The following is a 19,259-nucleotide window of genomic DNA, read 5'->3' as shown; positions in this document are numbered from 1 at the left end:
GTTTGAGGTTTCTGTGGCACAGAAATATGGGCAGACTAGACGGGTTGGCTATTTCCTATCTGCTCTCAAATTCTATGTTTCTATGATTAGTGTTATCCAAAAATAAATCGGTATTGAACTATTCAGCTAGCTTCCTCCTTTCCGGAGAACCATAGATAGTTTTGAATCTCGCAAGTTAATTGGAGTTGGCTTTTGAAAAATAGTTTCAAGGAACAGGTCCACAGATAATAGATTCAGATGAACCTGGCCATTTTTTACGGTGCCATTTTAACTGCACTAAGGCACCTGATCTAAAGTCTTATTAGTTTTGCCCCAGCATACAAGCTGAACTCCGCTATACTGGACACTGAATGCACAGGAAAAATGTATTTCCCACATGCGGAATCCTTGGAAAGCATGGCATTCAAGTCTGCTACAAATATATCTCTTCTTTCCAAAGATCCTCACTCATGGCATGGATTAACCAAAAGTAAGCAAATTTGGGTTAACCTATGGGGAGTCAACCATTGTAAATCACTGCATTATTTAATGTCACGCTAGATGTTTATTGAACAAAGTGCTAGGCATATTAATTACACACAACTATCTCACTAAGACCCAAACTGTTTTGGGAATCCTTAACATGGCACATAATAATCCTACCTGGACACCCAGTGATGCCCAGGTACTCACGGCTAGCTACTAATCATATAAAATGCCCCAATTAGAGAAACAGTGCCCGATGCTTAAGACATTTTATGGTCTTCAACAAGACAAATAGTAAAACATTTAGATGCATTTGGAAAGGAACTTGTAAGCAATCCTTTGGTGTTCTGTCAATCTGAACTCAATGCATCAAAGCCGAAAGAACCCTGAAAACAATGTGCGCAGGTGACTCCCGCTTCCCGGCCCTTGGGAGATCATAAGCAGAGTGACACTGCCCCCTAGTGGTAAGATTGCATAATGTTTTATTGCTGTTACACATACATTCTACTCACTTTATATATCACAAACATCGAATAGAGAAAGTAAGACATAATAAAAATAATCCCATACCTTCAGGTTTTCCACTTCCTCTTTATGTTCCCTCTTTAGATGTAAGATAGCAGCCTGATATTCTGCAAACGACAGGTAAAACATTTGTACCGAGTTAATTCTACCGTTAACATATCTACCATAATTGTGCATAAAAACACAACAGTGAAAACAGGCAATAACATGCAGTAAGATGGTAAACAAAACAAACCATTATTTTATTCTTTAAACTAAAAATATTTTCCAATCTTCTCCAAAGCATCTAACATTGTGTCATGGGGTTCTGCTTTAAAATATGATACATTGTGGCTTAGTGCTAAATAACCTCTGTTTAGGTAAAATAATCAAAAGTGCCTTTATATTGTTAAGACTATTGCCAAGCTACACAAGATGTGTAGTATCCTTGGAAAGCGTGGCGTCTGCTATGAACATATCGCTTCCATCCACCGATCCTTACCCAAGACATGGATAAACCAAAATATAAAAAGGCATTATTTAATTACTGGACGAAGTGGAAGGATGTACAGCAGCTTAAATAACTAAATTAGGTGGTGATGCCAGCAGATCACACAATCAGGATTGTGCACTAAAGTAAGGCATTTTCAGGGGTGTTGCCATCTAATTGACTTCTCTAAAATAAGTGAGAATCAAAGTCTAGAACATGCTGAGCCTCCACAACATCGTGTTTGAAATCACTCCTTTTGCAAACAGAACAGGGTGTCAGCCTAATCTATCCCTGCTCAGCGCACCTCCCATCTTATCTCTCGTGAATCATTGTATATTCAGCATCAAGCTGCTGTTTTATCTAGTAGCCACATACAAGGGGAACGCTATATGCAAAAATAGCTCTGAATAAAGGTAAACCTCTACTGTCCCGCTCTATAGCAGAGGCCAGGGGTCTGTATTACTGCCTAAATCACTGGCTCCTTTTAAATTGTTTCATTTACATTAAATGGCTTTTCAAATCAATGATCAGCATTTGTTAATGCAGCCTCATATATTTCAGTGCTGCTCGCACAAAAGGACTAGGTCAGCATGTCCACGGCAAGCTGGTTAATATCGACCTGAAAACAAACACAACTATATTGCCCCAAAGCATTTCACACACATGGCTGCGGAACACTGGCATGTCCAATACATACTAGCCAAAAAAAGTTAGAACGCCTAAAGCCACTGTGGCAATATCTGGAAGGCTATCACGCCATACATGTATATCAGATGGCCAACTGCTCCTCTATCACCACTACCAGCAGGTCCCGGCTACTGATCCTTTTACAGCAAACTGAACATCCACTATAATATGTTTGACTCGGATCAGCACCTCTTGCCAACATGGGCAGTAGGTACAGTTTATGTTTTGGAAGATAAGATCCGTTGTATACTGGATGTTCTGTACATTATCAGGGCTCAGGCAATGCTTGGTTTATATACTGTGACCTCTTGGTTGGAGATAATCCCAGGCAGAACATGGTTTCCATGACATGCATGTTGTAGCCATGAGTTTACAGAGGGGAAGGCAAGACTATGTTTCCAGCTTTTATCTATGGTAGGATATGTCCCTGTAGAGACAAAACATACGGGTGAGTTAAGGCAAGCGCATCACACCCAAGTACCGCTACAGCTTAGACACCATCTCCATCACGACAAGGGCAGAGTTGGACAAATGCCAAACAAGATTGCCCAAAGTGAATTTTATTTTTCTTAAATGATTTCTCAGGCCAGGTTGGCGCTTTGGAATAGACCCCTTAGTCTTATACCTGGTTCTGCATTGGACTAAAATTTTAAAAGGTTGGCTTGAAACATTTGAAAAAAGAGCCCATGCTTTTAGTGGCGCTGAACCTAAAATGCCAGGGACAGACTTAGAACGCTAATGCAATTAGACAAATGGGCTGATAATTTTTAAATGCGACACAGAGTCACGGACACTAATGTTCTGCCACAACCTGCCCTTTCTATAAACACGCTGTAAGCAACTCACATGGAGCCTTCACTTCTCATCTGAAACTGTCCATGGTCCCGGGGAGAGTCCTTACAGGACCATAGAGAGTCTGGGGATGAACGAGTGCTGCAGATGCTGCTAGTGGGGGTCTGCTGGTGTTTACGTACTTCTGCGCTGCTGTACTGGAGGAGGTGGTACAGAGAATGCGTTCAGTGTTTCCTTGGGCTTCATACTTAAAGAAATAAATACTTTATGAATGGGAAAGTAACTCCGGAGTGCCTCTCCTTTTTCCTTGGAATACAGATTGCATTGAGCCGGTGATGTGAGATGCAGCACCTGGAGATTTTTTGGAGCAGACACTGTAGACTGTAAAACTTTGGAGTCCCTGGCTGGTAACCCCAAGCTCACAGCTCTATGCCTTTCAACGCCCCTTCCCCTCCAACATGCCACTACAAACCAGAGCAGGACTCAGAGGAGAAGCACCAGGACCTGGACACGGTTGGTGAGTCCAGGGTTTGGGGTGCAGTGAATGGGCAAGGTCACTCCGCAGCAGGGGATAGGAGATAAGCTAGAGGGGGAAAGGAAGTTAACGTAATTGAAGCGTGCATTCTGTGCAGGTGCAGATTCTGATAGTGTTTCATGCTTGCACAGATGACTTTTAACACAATAAATTAACAGGTCAATGTACAGGAACATTTATCTGTCAATGAAGGCCATACCCTCTGCGTCCCCGAAATCCCATACTCAAAGCTCCCCCACCGGGCTGATTAGCAGATCGGGGGCTTAACAATCTATGTTCCATCATGGCTCGGCTACAAGTAGCATTATAAAAGGTCAGGAACTTTTAGAAGCCGCAGCTTGCTAGCTATTTGGATTCCTATTAAAGGAAGTAATCTCCTTTTGACACAGCTCACACCTCTCACATCCGCTTTAAACACAGTAACTGATTTAGAAATTAGGTAATGTGTATTAACTGGGAGCTGGGTGTGTTTTACATAAGAGTACAGTGTGACGAAGTATTTATGAACCAGCTAACAAACTATCATTATGTGGAAAAACTGGTTCCACTGCCTTAATATGCATGTCTGCAACAAATATATTCGCATATGATGAAACAATTGCCCCGAGATGCTCATCGGAGACACTTCTTATCCTACTGAATGGATACTAAATGGTCAAACCAGACTCCAACTCCTATGATCAACAGCTATCCTTTCCAATAACGGTGGTATGCCAAGGATCATGGCGTCTTTTTATTTGGTAGATGTATCCATTGACTCTCTCAAGGTTAATAAAGAGTTCTGCACCCCAGTGGCCCGTTTGGCACAATAACTGACAAAATGTTTTACAGATACTTGGAGCAACGACTATACGCGGTGATAAGGTTTGGTTATCTGCCCTACATAAATACATGCCAAACCTGAATTCAAGACAAGGTACCCAATAAAGGTATCAACTGGACTCTACTCGTCTCCTGTGTTTCTACGGCCAACATGGTACCAACTCTCACTGTTTCTGAATGCTGCGTACAAACGTCATCTGCGTAATCTGCTCGTAATCCATAGACGTTGGAGAACATATCAGACAGCGCTACTTAATGCAGAAACAAGAGTCTCGCGCTTCCTACCAACGCACAACAAAGACTTGTTATCTCCTTCTACAAACACAAACACTAATTATTCTTCCTTGTAATGCAAACCGGCCGGTGATGAACCTCCCAACTTCCTGCTAAAACAAGTAAAGTGACGCATTAATCCTACCTCTTCCTAGTAAACAGATATCAGGTACTGTACACAAACATTACAACTCCACCTAGCATACCTGTAACTGAATCACACTGCCCGTTCCTAAACACCAAGAGCACATTCACCTAACAGAACACGTCTCTCGTCCTCACGGGAGGTCTGCCAACATTCAGCCCGGGGGCAACCAAGTGCCCTACTAATAACGTGGCAGAAAACAGTCTAGTAGGCAACATGCTCGGATTAAACTACTCCATCCTGTCCGTGCAGTCATCACATGAACGCCATCTAAAGTCTTTTCTACTTTATACAGCCTGGTGGCAATAAAACTCCCAGAAAAGCTTCAGGTAGTGGCCCAAGATCTTTAACTTGGGCCAGTCCAGGAGGCAATTGCCCCCCTGCATGTCCTCTTAATATGCTAAGGTACTTTTACTTCCAAGTACCAAAAAAACAGACCGTGTATGCACCCTCCCAATAACTTCCAACCTCCTCGGAAAACAAGCTACATATGTCTTGCCATGCAAGGGACTTACCTTTCAACACATTTAAAAATCAAAATGAACAAAGGACACCTAGCAATTCAGTCAGCAAATCACAAATTGCAGGCGAGTCAAACCATTTAATCAATCATCGTTACCAATTTAACGCTGCATTACAAAAGGCCAACCCCAGTGAGATGAAATGTTTCAACTCACCTGCATCTTAAGCTATTATGAATAAACCTCAATATCTCAAGCAGCATCTCTAAATTTATAGTAGAAACACAAAAGGAATTGTGGATCAGCCATCCGCCAGTTTGGCGTAAAAAGCTTCTGTACCAAACAGCAACAAATGCGATTCTCACCGATGCTCCCCTACCTGCTTCAGTGTACTTCAAACCAACTTTCTCCTCCTCATCCTTGGGTTTTGGGGGTGGCCACACAGCCTGAAGTCTCCCTGGAGTCCTGTCTTCTGGATCAGATGGGCTATGGTCGGGCTGCAATAATAAAAGATATAGTTTCATATACCATATTAAGATGGTTTAGAGGATCCATCGCAATTATATTTTGGCTCCAACATTGCTTTAGAAATGCAGCACTATACCCAACTATTGTGTTATGGAATTCTAGTTTCCAGGCAAGTCTATATTTAATGACACAACAATAGGTGGATGTTTATTTATTTTTTTTACTAACTTTAGAACGCAGTTTTGTACAAAAAAATGGCTTCTTTGCAATATAAAACCTCATTGTTAGTCCAAGTAACCAATTGTGAAAAAATGTTCAAATGAATAACATTTGCCAGTGCTTAAGATGTAACTCAGCTAATCTGCTATGGTCTTTCTTTTTAAAGTGAAAAGTTTAAATCACTCCACTGTCCAGATGTATCAAGACAGCTAAAAAGTTCCAGAATGACATTCACCAAAATTAGGAAAATGAAGGCGGCTAAAAGGCTGGCATTGACCTTACAGAAGCCGAATAATGTATTTTGAGGTCATCGCAAGCACATTTACACATACAATTGTTCTGATGGGGGGTATAGAAAGCTTACATTTTTCTTATCAGAGGAGTCATCACCACCATTATGCCTGGTTTTGTCAAATATGGCCTTCAGAGACTCCTTCTCGCTCTTTTGTTTCCGCTTCACAGTCTCCAAGTCAGGGGACTCTTGCTTTGCAACCTTTTTGGAAGGCCCGGTGAAAAAAGATCTAAAGGCATCCAGGGCAGATTCCTGGGGTACAGGCTCTGGGGATTTGTCTGTAATAACCTCAGTGCTCTGCTCCACACACTCTTCTTGACTTTGCTCTGAGGGTATGTCTACCTCCTTTTCATCTTGCTTTGGGAGATCAAAATTCAGCAGCTGGGAGAGCTGTTCCATGAACTTCGAGCTGGATTTGGGTTCTGCCGTCTTCTTTGGCTCCTGCTTTCTGACCGGCGAACCCACAGGCAACTTTGCCTTCTGCACTGGCTGGGACAGCTTTAACATCGCCAGGTCGGTGTCCCCTGCCTTTACCGTGACCGTTTCATTCTCCTGTACAGGAGCTCCCTTCTTATGTATGCGAAGGCCGCTAAATATAGCGGGCAGTTGGAAAGGCTTTTCGCCCTGGGTGTCTGAAAGTAGAGAGTCTTTACCAGGTTCTAGATTGCTTGTGACATCAGGACAGTTTGTATCCTTATCCAGTGTTGACATGTTATCTGCCTCTATGTTGGTCCCAGTGAATTTTGCCTTATCTAGACTGATTTGTCCTTTGTCTCTCTCTACAAAGTCCTCATTACCCGGCTCTTGGGTTCCTGGCTCCTGGATGGGGACACTATTAAGTGGTACATGAGATTCAGAATAATCCTGGGACTCTGGGGTCTTTGTTGTTTGTTTTCCTGTGACTTTTTCAGGACTCTCGCTGTCAGAATCCGTATCACTGGTTGTATGTACAAGAGTTCCACGCACAAGCATACCATCCTGGTCGTAGATTTCCTTCATGCAAACATCTGAGTCCGTGGTGTCATATATGATACGTGAAGCCGTCTCTGCATCCTTGTGAATATCTGAGGCTTCCAGACGCTGCGCGTGTACTCCTTTCTTTTCATCATTTTGCTCTTGTAAAACCTGGACTTCAGTCCCACCCAGATTATCCATCGGAGGATGTGGTACTCTGTTGACCTTCTCACTTGTAGCAGGTTTAACTTGTTTCATGGAGACTTGAGAATCTATTTCTTTTTCACTGGGTAAATCATCCGTATCCCGAACCTCTATCAACTCTGAATGCTCTACCTGCTTCGTTTGTTCATCTCTAATGGTTGCCACTTCTTTTAAGCTTTCACAAGAATTAGCTCCTCCTTCTGATGTGTCACGCTGTGCTTCAAACTCGGTGTTGCTTGACTCCTGGGAAAAGGCGAGGGTGTCTGATTGCACCTCTGGTTTGTTCCCGGTGGATCTGAATGCTTTCAGGACTGCATTTTCCTCTTTAGGCTTTGCTGCAAATCCAAAAAATGACTTTATGGAAAATTTGCCTAGCAGAGATGGAGCAGCCTCATTGTGTGCAGCTGCCGACACCACCGCTGGAGCCTGGGACTCTGTGGGAACATTGGCTTTTAGTTCCATATCCCCAAATAACTATGTCCTGTAACCGTATGAGGTGAGCTGGACCTAGGGGCTACAGTATCTACAACAATGCAAGAACCAATAGAAAAAACTGGATTTTCAACCGTGTTGTTAAATAAACTGAAACTTACACTTTGACCAAACAAAAAACCTAAAGTTAAATTAAATATTCATTCTTTTCAAGCAAAAAAAACACCAAGAAAGTTCAGAACATATCCTTTGTACACGTTAGCCTCGGCAACCAAGTCATCCCAAATCTGTTTTTGTAGAATTAAAAGACACAGAAGTAGAAAGTCTGTTATTCCTTTTGGAAACTCTGCAGCGGAGACCTTTGGATTCCTGCTTCCTGCTTGCAAAGCAGTCTCTGCGGTCGCCTGGCAGTTTTAATTACACGCAAATAACAACGTCTTTGTGAGCACCAAGCCGGCATGACAACTCCGAAAAGATTTCCTGTGTCACTTTAGCCTCAGGTCTCTCCCGGTGAAATCCCAACTTAGCTTTAAGTAAAAACTTTGCAGATGAAGCCAGCATGTCTTCAGCAGAGCGGGATGAGAAAGAAGAAAAAAAAAACTTTACCGCAAAACCAGCAATGCTAAAAATGACTTCTTTGCTTTGCAGGCAGGCAGGCAGACGGATCCTTTCAGCTGAAAACAGGGTGAAATCGTTCTCTTCCGCGTTGTGGAAGCTTTTCTAAAGAATGCAAATGTCACCGTCCAGAGACGGCATGAAAAGGGCTGGTTTCAAATTACCCTACCTCCCTGCTTTCAGGTAACAGGTATGCACAGCAGGCTTTTTTTTCCACTCCCACTGCCTGTGAAAGGAGGGAAGGCAAACAGACGAGAACCTCTTTGACCACGAATCAGCCGGACACCTCATATCAATGAGACGCTGGAGCCTTGTCACTTGTGTAAATATTTGTGATAGTTTCCAGCTGTGCTGCGTTGAAGAGTGTGATACTTAAAATGCGCACAGCAATATTCTATACAATTTGAAAATATCAGGGAAAGTACAAAAAAAAATAAAAAATACAAATAAAAAAAAATAATAACTACAATACAGAGAGGGTAGAAGATACAAGGAAGAAACTTCCCGTGGAAAAAGAACTGTAAAGGAATTCAAAGCCAAGATTGTTGTGCATAAAATTATGCTAAACCATTCACAAGTAAAGTGATTAAAAAAGGGTAAACTATAGGGGATGGTGTTAGTCCCTCTCTTTGAACAGCATACGCCACCTATGGTGATTCACAGTTTGATAAACCTATTAAATGCCCACGGATGCAGCTTGTCAGCACGTATCACTTCTGAATTTCTGGCTGTGTAGCTAATGCATTACGACCTTCAGAGATTGTCTATCCAAGGGGCATAGTTTACGCATATGAATGGTGTAGCATAGTGCAGAGGGGTTTGGTTCTGTTTATTTTCTATTATATATTATATTATTATTTTATATATATATATATATTATATAAACTCATATTGCCCTTCTACATACATCATCTTTATTATTATTTATCAATTTATATATCTTCATCATATTCTGCAGCAATGACCAGTTGCTCTTATTGCAACTGTAGCTATCCAGATATGGGTTATGTTGAGCTAACCTATTTGTATAGTATGTTATTGTTTTCCTGTAAGTAGACGTAGTGGGTAGCTCTAATGAAAAACAACTCTTTAGATATAGATTGTTCTTCATACTTTACTTTAATGCCATTAAAATAAACTAATTTTAAGTACTTGAACCCAGTTTGGGTAATCACCCATTGCAAGAAAATCATGGGGATTCCTCTGTGAACGTAGGTGATCAAGGTAGCAACTTGCCAGCCAAGCATGGTGAAGGGAGTAAGCGTTTTTATGTGTTAAAAACGGTGGTTTGGCACACAACTTGATAAAGGATTATGCTAAAAGCTGTGACAGGTTCACACTCACCAGTATCTCCAGACTAAGATGCAGCACGTTCCTATCAGGTTTCCCCGGCTTGTCCCGGTTTGTAACGGGCCTAGCATCGCCCACACAGGAGATGTCTTCATTGACACAAGACTGGAAACCGGGAGATGTAGCAAAAGTATCTCTCTGTGTCACCCCTCCTCCTGCACAAAAAAAACATTGTAATTAAACATATGCAAACAGTGGATACATTACTATAATCCACTAATCAACCCAAGCATGGGGAGGGGGAATCTTTTAAAAATTCAGCAATGTTCCAAAGTACTTCACGTTTGCTTTCAAGAAAAATTAGCATCTGGTGTGGCCGGGTGTTGACCTCTGTACTTCACGAGACTCATAGATGTGGGACAATCAGAACTAGTGGCTGTAAAGGTCCCATTTGGTAGAAACTATGGTTTCTGGGCTATACTGGGGAACTGTAACAGCTTCCTTTACAATTGTATTCTAATTATATATTCTGGAATATGTAGATTTTTTTCCAAAGTTTTCTTATAGACCAAATTATACACTATGCAGGGCCCAAAAGACAAGGCTGTACAAAGCCCATGTTTACTTTTCTCTAGACACGATAGTGCTGTAACCGAAGTGATGCCCAGCCTCTGGTACCCCTACTAGCTCTGCCCAGTCATCGAGTAGTATGTGTAAAGTACTGCCACCTTGTAACGTCTGTATACATAAAATGCTTACATATTAAGGCTCTGTACCAAACCATGGATCATGGAGCTACAAGATCAGGCAATGACATTAAGAGACAAGTAGAGGTCTTCAACAGCTCAAAAGGGAAACTTTTTACGTGAAACACAATTATACCTTTATTAATGTTTATGGATAGCGACAGCATATTTTTCTTGAAGAGTATTAAATATTTCTTCTAGGAGACCAGTTACATTCCTGTTCCCTTCGCTGGAGCTGCACCGTTGAAGTCCATCTCATCAAGCTCTTTTAAAAATGGCTACCATATCTGTACAGGTTATTTGGGTAACAGTGAACGGATAACAGTTTGACAAATGGTACGTTACATGGAAATCTAAGAGGGGTGGGCAGAAGACATAATTTCGTGAAGCAAAGAAAGAGATTCTGGATTTATCAAGGAGAATCCTTTATCCAAAGGGCAAAGAGCCCTCCTATGTTTTTCCAAGCAACGGAAATCAAAACACCACTGGCTGATTTTTATCCTATAAGTTAAATATTTCCAGGAAACAGGCAATAAATAAGTGCATAATATGGACCAGCACAAGATTAGTATAAAATGCAGATGTTTTGTGATTTGTGCATATGTTCTACAAAACCCATCTGACCTATTACATTTCATGCAGTTCATCATAGACATGATTCCTATATCTCAAAAAAACAATCTGTGGATATTAAGGCAATATGTGTCCCCTGGTGCAAAGAAATATATAAATGTGGAGCTAATCTGGAGAAGAAAAGAAAGACAGAACCTGAGCACGGAATGCAGGAATTTTACTGAAATTAAAATAACCTGCGATCAATGGATAACAGAGTTAGATTACTAACGTTTGGAACAGTGAGCTCCTTTCTTTGGTGTATAAAGAAGTAACTGGTGTCTGTTCTACATAACACTGTAAAATAAATCGAAGGGACATTACCAGATATATTTAAACAGATAACTCAATAGCATCATTGAATCCATATAGAAACGTTTAAATGAAACTTCCTTACAAGTCAGGCCAACCTTACGGATAAGACCACGCATATTCGGAGTGGAATGTAGGATCCTTTGTATTGCATCACTGGGCCACTTGGTGGCAGCCTTCCGGAGTCATGCAAATTCGCACCAACACTGCCCCTGCTGGTTGTCACTCAAATTACAGGATCGTCAAACGATGGAGAGATCGGTAACACTTCACTACACAGCCTTCTGCAGACCCGACTTGTTTCAAGTCCAGGAAGAGGCGGTGGGTGGCAATTTAAATCTAAGGGAAGCACTTGGCACAAAGCACAGCGGCTCGTTTTAAAGCCGGTGCTTCATATTTCAAAGTACTATAAAACAAATCTCGAGAATTATTGTCTTGCTTATGGATTATCGTCTGAAGAACAACACGAAACTTAGAATGTTACTAAGATAAAAAATTATTGTGGGAGTAAAGGCATTGTAGAGAATTCATTGCAGGAGTAAACACAGAAGGCCAGTGACCAAAAGTAATCAGAACTGACAGGAGGACCTGCGCAGAAGAACGCCTGGCCATCCACAGGCGCCGGTTATGTAATACTGGGTACAGGATGACAAATTGAACGCAGCAGGATGGAAACAATGAGGATGTATCTTCAAGAAAGGCAGGAACCTGCATGAAGACGGCTGCTGACCCCTACTATGACCCAGATCCATTAGCGCAAAATACACAACTATTATTCATATTTTTGTGCTGCTCAATAACTAAACGCCAAAGGGGAATTTTTAGCTATAATCTTAAATCTATAAGCTGTAGCATAAACAAACAGAAACGCTATATTAGTGCTTTCACTGGCAGCAGTATAGGTTTCCAATTTTGTTTCCAAGTTTTGAGCTTGTGTGGATCGTCTCTTCAAAGGAGGTATGAAGACCTCCTGGAGATCAAGGCATTATTCAGTTGTGATCTAAGAGCAGGCAAACCAGGTGGGACCACCAGAGGATATCACAGGCCTACTGTAGCCACAACCTCAACTAACACATTCAACATAGAAAAATGCTTCACAAAATAGAACCTCTTGACAAAGAGGTCACTGAAACCACCAGGTGAGGGGTGAACCTGAGCAGGTGGACCAAGCTGGCCTACAAAGTTCTTTAGAAAGATCAGTCACATGATGCATTTCCTGGAATTCGTTAAATTAGGTATTAAGGTTCCTAAACGTTTCGTAATCCTGGATCTTTATATCTAATGGGGCTTAGGGCAAGCTCTCAACCTTGGGCTCCCTTCACACCCAAGTCTAAGGAGGAAATCTGCGCAACATTTGGCAAAGGCAACACTAGCCTTTGCCAAATGTTTTTTTTTTTTATGTCTGAGAGGACAAAAAGGGGGCATGGCTACCTCTTTAAGACTAAAACACTAAAAATTGAGTCTATTTTTAAATATCTGCAAGACATAATGAAGTTCAGGAGTAAAATTACAGAATACCGTAATGGGAAAGCAGCAAGTAAACATTCAAATGCAATACAGCTAAGGAACACAATACTAATGATCACAAGCTTGTTTCTAAAAACGTCACTCTTTGTGATCTAACTTGAGGGATTTGTACCTTACCCCTACTACATTCAATGAGGGGACTCCTGAGCACACTCATTACCTATGATGATGGTAGCATCATTTCTGATTTAAATTTCTAAATGAGAGGTGAGAAAAGACTTTTAGCTTAGCTTATCAATTTGCTTGGAGCAGCTGTTCCCATATTTATCTTCTCAGCACAACTGGAGATATAATGGGCATAATGTTCCAAGTAAGGGAGCAGTTATATTAAGCCACTGAACGCACTTACGTCATCAGCTGGCCTTCAGCCTTAAAGAGCCAGGGCCGCCACATCACCGCCAGTCCATCACTGGATACACTTCCGGTGCTTAAAGTTTTGAGCAGATGTGTATCGATCTACTGCTACAGAGTGTCTATGTTGCCCCTGAACTCTTTATGAAAGAAACTTTCTATGATATAACTTGTGCACACACTATTTATACTCTATATCTGGGAGCCAGACAAAAAAAGGCCATACCTTGTAGTTGTACCTTTTTTTCCATAAAGGATTTCTTTCTATTCTAAAGTCACCAATAAAGCATACAGGTCTGGATAACAAAAATGGCATTTAGTGTTATGGCTTAGGCCACTGCTTTCCTCACTTTGGAATATTCTGATCATCACAGGGACTGAAATTCCTGACTCCTCTCAAATAACTTAACAAAAAAGTATTAAGAAAAATCACTTTTTCATTTTATTCTTGATATAATTTGATTAATTAAAAAAAACCCTCAAATGATTTAACAAAAAAGAAATAACAGAAACCAGGCTTCCAAGTGTTGGGTCCCCAGTGGCCGGGGTGTGTAGGAATAGCCATTGAAAACATTCAAGAGCTGTCTAAGGAGTGGTAAAGGTTGTTTTTTTTTAAGGTCAAAAACTTCCTGTGGAAAAGCCATGAAGAAATAATATTTGGGCTGTAGCGATACCAAGTAAAACATAATTGTCAGCAGAAACAGCGGAATGGAGAAGTTGAGTAAGAAGAGAATCATTTAAAAAGCAATTCAAAGTGAATTTAAATGTTGAAATAGGCAGTTAGTGAAGTATAAGTTTTGTGTACATATAAAGTTAACAGCTTACATTGTAGCAGGCCCAGACCAACCTTTACCACTCCTTAGACAGCTCTTGGGGGGCTTTCTGTGCACAGGCACTGGGTGGTCACGTTAGTACCCCCTGAAATGTTCATTGGACCTGACTGGCAGTATTTCACATGGCAGGAGAGACGTTCGGCAGAACACATTACCAAGATCAGTACCGACATCTTGTACTGACAAAACGGTAGTTTGAATCCTCTTCAAAGAAAAAACTGGAATAAGTAAATAGAAGACACGTGTATGGTGGGGCGTTACTGTATTGAGAACATATCTATGAACATACAGTACATCTTTAAAAAAAAGAAATTGTAATTTGTGCGGGTACGCAAAAAAAAGGGAAGTTATGGTTCGATATATGGTTACAATTGCAAAACGCACTCATTAAGGTTCCCTTCTTCCTCACCTCAGAATTAGAAAGGTTGTCTGAACCGATCAGCAACTATCAGCGACTTAAGAACAACAATACAATAACGGAGAGGGGTAAATATGCAGACTGAGAAGTGAAGCTGGTCCTATGGGATGTATATAAGGTGGGTTTTCATATATAGATACATCAATATTTATCTACAGAGGAGAGCTGACACCTTCTGGCCCATGGGCCCCTTGCCCGCCCATACACACTGGTACACATACGTATAAACATTCACGCAACACAAACGTACATTAACATACAATCTAACGAATTTCTCTATTTGTACACGTTGTAACAAGGTGCGGGCTGTTGTTGTGGAAGGGGTATACATTCCCCCGCGATTTTGCAGGGTTTTCTATGACATATAGGGCAGGCTGGGGCTGCACCCCGCAGTTTACATGCACCGCCCCGCAGTTTACATTCACCACCCCGCAGTTTCCATGCACCCGGACTGACCCAGGATCCAGGCCAGGAGTTTAAGCTGACTCCAATGCACTGGTCAGCTGCGAGTAACGAGCTGCACTGACTGCAATATACCCTGACCTGTTGGACAGAGGGAGAGAAGAGAGTTTGTTTGGAAGCAGCAGGGCTTGCTTTGCACAAGAGAGAGACCATCAAAAAGGTTGGTGGGATTACGTTTTGTTTAGTTTTAGACCCTGTGTAGTGAGGGGAGTTATATGTTAGTAAGCGCTCAGACGAGCTAGGCTTTTGTTTGTAGGGAATTTTGTGTGCTATGAAATTCTGTATATAGCTGCATACGTGGACTACAAATAAACCGTGGGTGATTACCTAACTGAGATGTGGCGTTAATACCCTAGAGGACCGTGCTGTTTGGTACCCTGTGTGGGTGCAGGATCACACTTACACTCATTATAATTAACATACATTCATTCATAAATACTCCCCTCCCTTCATCATTGCTTACCCTACTAGCAGTTTTTTTTTTTACTGCAGGATCACGTTATTTTGCTTTATGTGATCACGCTACCTCAATGTGTCCCAGGGTATCCCTGAGAAAAGTGACAGCCCCACTTTAACCATACCATTCCTGGCCTGTTACAGATTCCATGAGAACCCTCTTCAAACCTAAAACTTTTCTAAACAGCCAAACTCTCTGGAGGGCTTCATGGAACAAAAAGGCTTCAATACTCAGTGAGAGCCAAACCCTACACATCCATCTCTTCATGGACTTTATTACTTTGATATCTGAAACAATATAGGTTGTGGTTAAAGAAGTGCTCACAGTTCATGTATGAAAACGGGCACCAAATGGGCAATAAGCCAAACCATTCACGCCCAATGAGTGAATTTGTTCCTGAAACATGTAAATGCTTAAAGAGGAATTTCCCAGCTTTAAAAAGTAACCAAAACTGGCTAAAGATTGTGCTTTTTGTTTTTTTCCAGATATTTGACTGTTGCAAGGATATTTAACTTAAAATTAAAAAGCCGAGATTTGTGGCAAGATCTGACACAAACAACATCTATCTTAATAAAAAAAAAATGTCTCTATACACCTTACCTTCACAAAGGATGCATAAGCAAATCAAAAACTATCAAGAACAAAGATAAAATTGATGGGGAAAAAAATCATGCAGGGAGATGTACCCACATAAGCTTGGGTTTTAATACGTATATTACAACATTAGATAAGTGCGTAATGCCCTGAACTCTACAATGCAGGATTTACAAAGCATTACATCCGTTATAAGATGCGACATTTTAAGATAATTCTCTGATAAAATGTACATTGTCTTAACAACAGTGATGACTGGGCGCTGAGGGGTTAATGTACCCTTTTTGATGTAGCAACGCAGGTTACTCAGTGATACTTTTTCTTGCCAACAACTGAATCATAGAATCAGGTTGATACAGGTACTGAATATGTGTCTATATTTCAGAGCTGCTTAAACCTACAAACCTTTTTCTCTACCCAGAGAGACTACCCCCAAGGAATTGAGTCCTTGCTTGCTCGGTAGAGAAATATATTATATATATGGCTCAGGGACAGGTGAATTTACAAGTACTGCCCACTGCTAATTTAGCTTAAAAATGGGTTCCACGATGCAGATCAAGGGGTACAAAAATTCTCAAGATGATGATGAAATGCCTACGATGATTTGGTTTGTCACTCATCGGAAGGCACCTTTGAGGTAGAAGGATAATGTTTAGAAAGACATCTGATTTATGTTATAAAATACAAAATTACTAACCTGGAGGAGGTAGATCTGGTTGTAAGGTGCTGTATTTCACAGTTGTAGACTGGTTTTGTCTTTGCTCATCAGAAGCTAAATACTCTGACCAGGTAGGATCTTTAGTTTTAGTCCCCAAGGCCTGACATGAAGAGCTTTTGTCACATGGGGCATCCCATTGTACGTCCCTTTGGGGTAAGTCTGTGATGTCCTCAGACAGCTTGGTGGATAACGGCAGAATCCTGTGATGAAGCTGGGGGCTTGGAAGGCGGGAAGATAAAGGAGACGGGGAAATAGAATTTCGTTTGATGATGTTACTTGGCTGGCTGGATTCATTAAGTACATCACAGGTAAAAGAAAGGGATGCGGGGTGCTTCTCCTCGGCTTTGATGTTGGTACTCTGGTGGACAAACTTTGCTGGATTTAAAGATTTGGTTGCTTGTTTCAGCAGGTTGGGGCACACGGCAGCTCTGTCTCCTTTGTGATCCAGTTGTCCCAACCAATATTCAGTCTCCTCCACACTGTCACTTTGCAGAACTCTTATGAGACTTTTGTTGACAAATCCATGCGACACCAATGCGCCATCATTAAGCGGTAGGACCAGGTGTCTCTCACTTGCCCTGTCCACCTCCTGGTCTGTCTCACTGCCTCTTAAGGATTGCGGATCTCTGTCAGGAGGATCACAAAGCTTAAGCACATCTGCTTGAGAGATAAACTCATTTGGTACAGCAGATACCACAGTGGTGACATTTTCACACCTTGCATCCTCAGCGCTATTTTCTGGGTAACTGAATGAGGTGACAACTCTCTGAACACAGGGGCTGATATCCTGAACTTTAGCTACGACGGTCCTTGAGCCCCTCCTGCTACCCGGTTCTTCACTGTTATTATACTCTGTGCATCTTCTTTCTGCTTTACTGCCCTGAATCATGGGGGCACTGTTCTGTTCCTGCATGATCTTCATGACTCCCTGCAGATCACCCAGAAGGCTGTCGCTATGAGGCAGCAGAGAAAAATCATCAAATACATCATTATCATACACAGAAAGCGAGCTGCCCATCGCTGATTCAGTACCCAGCATCCCAGAGCTTTCACAAAGCTTACCCTGCATACTGTTTATTGAGGAACCCGTTGTGTAACTCTCCTTGTTCTCTACAGACTGCAGTCTCGGGCGTGACAAGGAGTCTACAGAGTTGGTCAGAGATGGCCTTGCTGCGAATGCTTTGTCTCTCGTATGCATCGCTCCAGCCTCCGGACCCCCTTTCCACTTAGTCTTCTTCTGCACAAAGTCTTCTATACTTTCCTTCCTCCTACTGAATCTCCTGTTCTTTTTAACCTTAGACGAGGAAACCTTTTTCTCATTTGAAGCAGACCACGACTCGTGGAAATCCATACGGCCAGAAACATCTTCCTCCGGGATGCTAGAACCTGGAGGCAGGTCTTGAAATTTACCTTCCTGATTACCCATTCTGAGTTTTGGATTCCTGGAGGCTTGAAGTAGATGGACCAACAACCTGTTTTTAGCAGCCGTGAGCTTATACAGTTCTGTAAGGATGTTTTGGGTTGTGGTTTCCTTTAAGGCCTCTGTAAAGCTTTCGTAAGGTGGATCCCTGTGCTCTGCAGCCTCTGTCTCCTCCTTGATTCGATAACAGCTATCAAAACATGTTCTGGCTTTGTCTCGAGTTACACAGCGCTTGTATGTGAATCCCCTGACACTACCCCCAGGAAGGTAGAAGCTGACGTAGCAAAGCTCCATAATGGGTTTGTGCAATTGGAGGACAGAGTGTGTGCTCTCCATTATACGCCTCTAATTATTCCAGGATTTAAATAATGTGGTCAATGTTTCTGTGCTTCATGACACAGCATGTGATAACCAGGCGGAGAGTCATCTGACTAAGAACCATGATAACGCAGCCTGTTAGAGCAAGAAAATGAAATCATTAGGCTTTCAGCACGCCAAATATTCTTGCAGAAATTTCAAATACTTTAATTCACAATGAAGACATCAGGACGTTGAAATCAAACGCTAGCAAAGTATTCTTTGCACGATTAAGTATTCCCAAACCAAGAATGGGGGGCTTGTGTTCTTCAGACTGCGACAATACCTGTTCATAACGATTTGGTTCCAGTTAGTAGATTTGTTACATCACAGAAGAATAGTTAACTGGCTCCAAATAATTTGCAAATACCATGTACGCTTTCCAGATTTAAAATACCATTTTGGGTTATGGGCTTGGGTTTTGGATAATATCCAAGGCCCTGACTGTTTACTCCACTTTTACCACTTTGCACCAGAATTACTATAAGGAGGTATGTATTGTCTCTGGTTTCCCTCTGGTATATTTCTGTTGCAGTCTATGAGATGATTGGTATTCAATTATGGGATGGATGGGATTTGTTCACTAACCTAGAAGCTCAATCCAGTAAGCTTCTGTGCAAGAAGTGCAAAGTTCACTCAACGCAAAGATAAATCAGAGATGAAATAGGGGGCCGTCGCAGCAGCTTGGCCCTTAATAATGCAGCGTGAAACCATAATGCTGGAAACCTGTATATAACTGTATGTTTATAAAGCACCAGAATCTTTCACCAGCAGACCTACAGTTATGACATTACAGACTGTGAT

The 19,259-nt window shown here is 41.7% G+C and overlaps 2 protein-coding genes across 4 annotated transcripts in view; both read right to left on the bottom strand.

Moving 5' to 3' along the window:
* FMN1 (formin 1) overlaps positions 1 to 7,803 on the bottom strand; it is a 52,409-nt gene extending 44,606 nt beyond the window's left edge. For all 3 annotated transcript variants that reach the window (XR_008355468.1, XM_053474612.1, XM_053474611.1), the window contains exons 1-3: positions 6,226 to 7,803; positions 5,554 to 5,671; positions 1,036 to 1,097 (exon numbers count right to left, since the gene is read on the bottom strand). Coding sequence is in view for 2 of the 3 variants with exons in the window: in XM_053474612.1 (XP_053330587.1) it covers positions 1,036 to 1,097; positions 5,554 to 5,671; positions 6,226 to 7,773 (1,728 nt within the window). In the remaining variant the exon portion in view is untranslated. The remainder of the gene's footprint in view (positions 1 to 1,035; positions 1,098 to 5,553; positions 5,672 to 6,225) is intronic.
* A 22-nt stretch (positions 7,804 to 7,825) lies between these two features.
* On the bottom strand, positions 7,826 to 18,691 carry LOC128504374 (formin-1-like). Its single transcript, XM_053474409.1, has 4 exons — positions 16,658 to 18,691; positions 9,703 to 9,863; positions 8,350 to 8,463; positions 7,826 to 7,834 (listed from the first exon to the last, which is right to left on the bottom strand). The coding sequence occupies exons 1-4, from the start codon at positions 18,432 to 18,434 to the stop codon at positions 7,826 to 7,828; spliced, it is 2,061 nt and encodes a 686-aa protein (XP_053330384.1). The 5' UTR covers positions 18,435 to 18,691.
* Between the last annotated feature and the right edge of the window lie 568 nt (positions 18,692 to 19,259).

The sequence above is a fragment of the Spea bombifrons genome, chromosome 9, assembly GCF_027358695.1.
Source record: "Spea bombifrons isolate aSpeBom1 chromosome 9, aSpeBom1.2.pri, whole genome shotgun sequence".
Lineage (NCBI taxonomy): Eukaryota > Metazoa > Chordata > Amphibia > Anura > Pelobatidae > Spea > Spea bombifrons.
The sequence above is the reverse complement of the archived record's forward strand: the minus strand, read 5'-3'. Positions and strand labels throughout refer to the sequence as shown.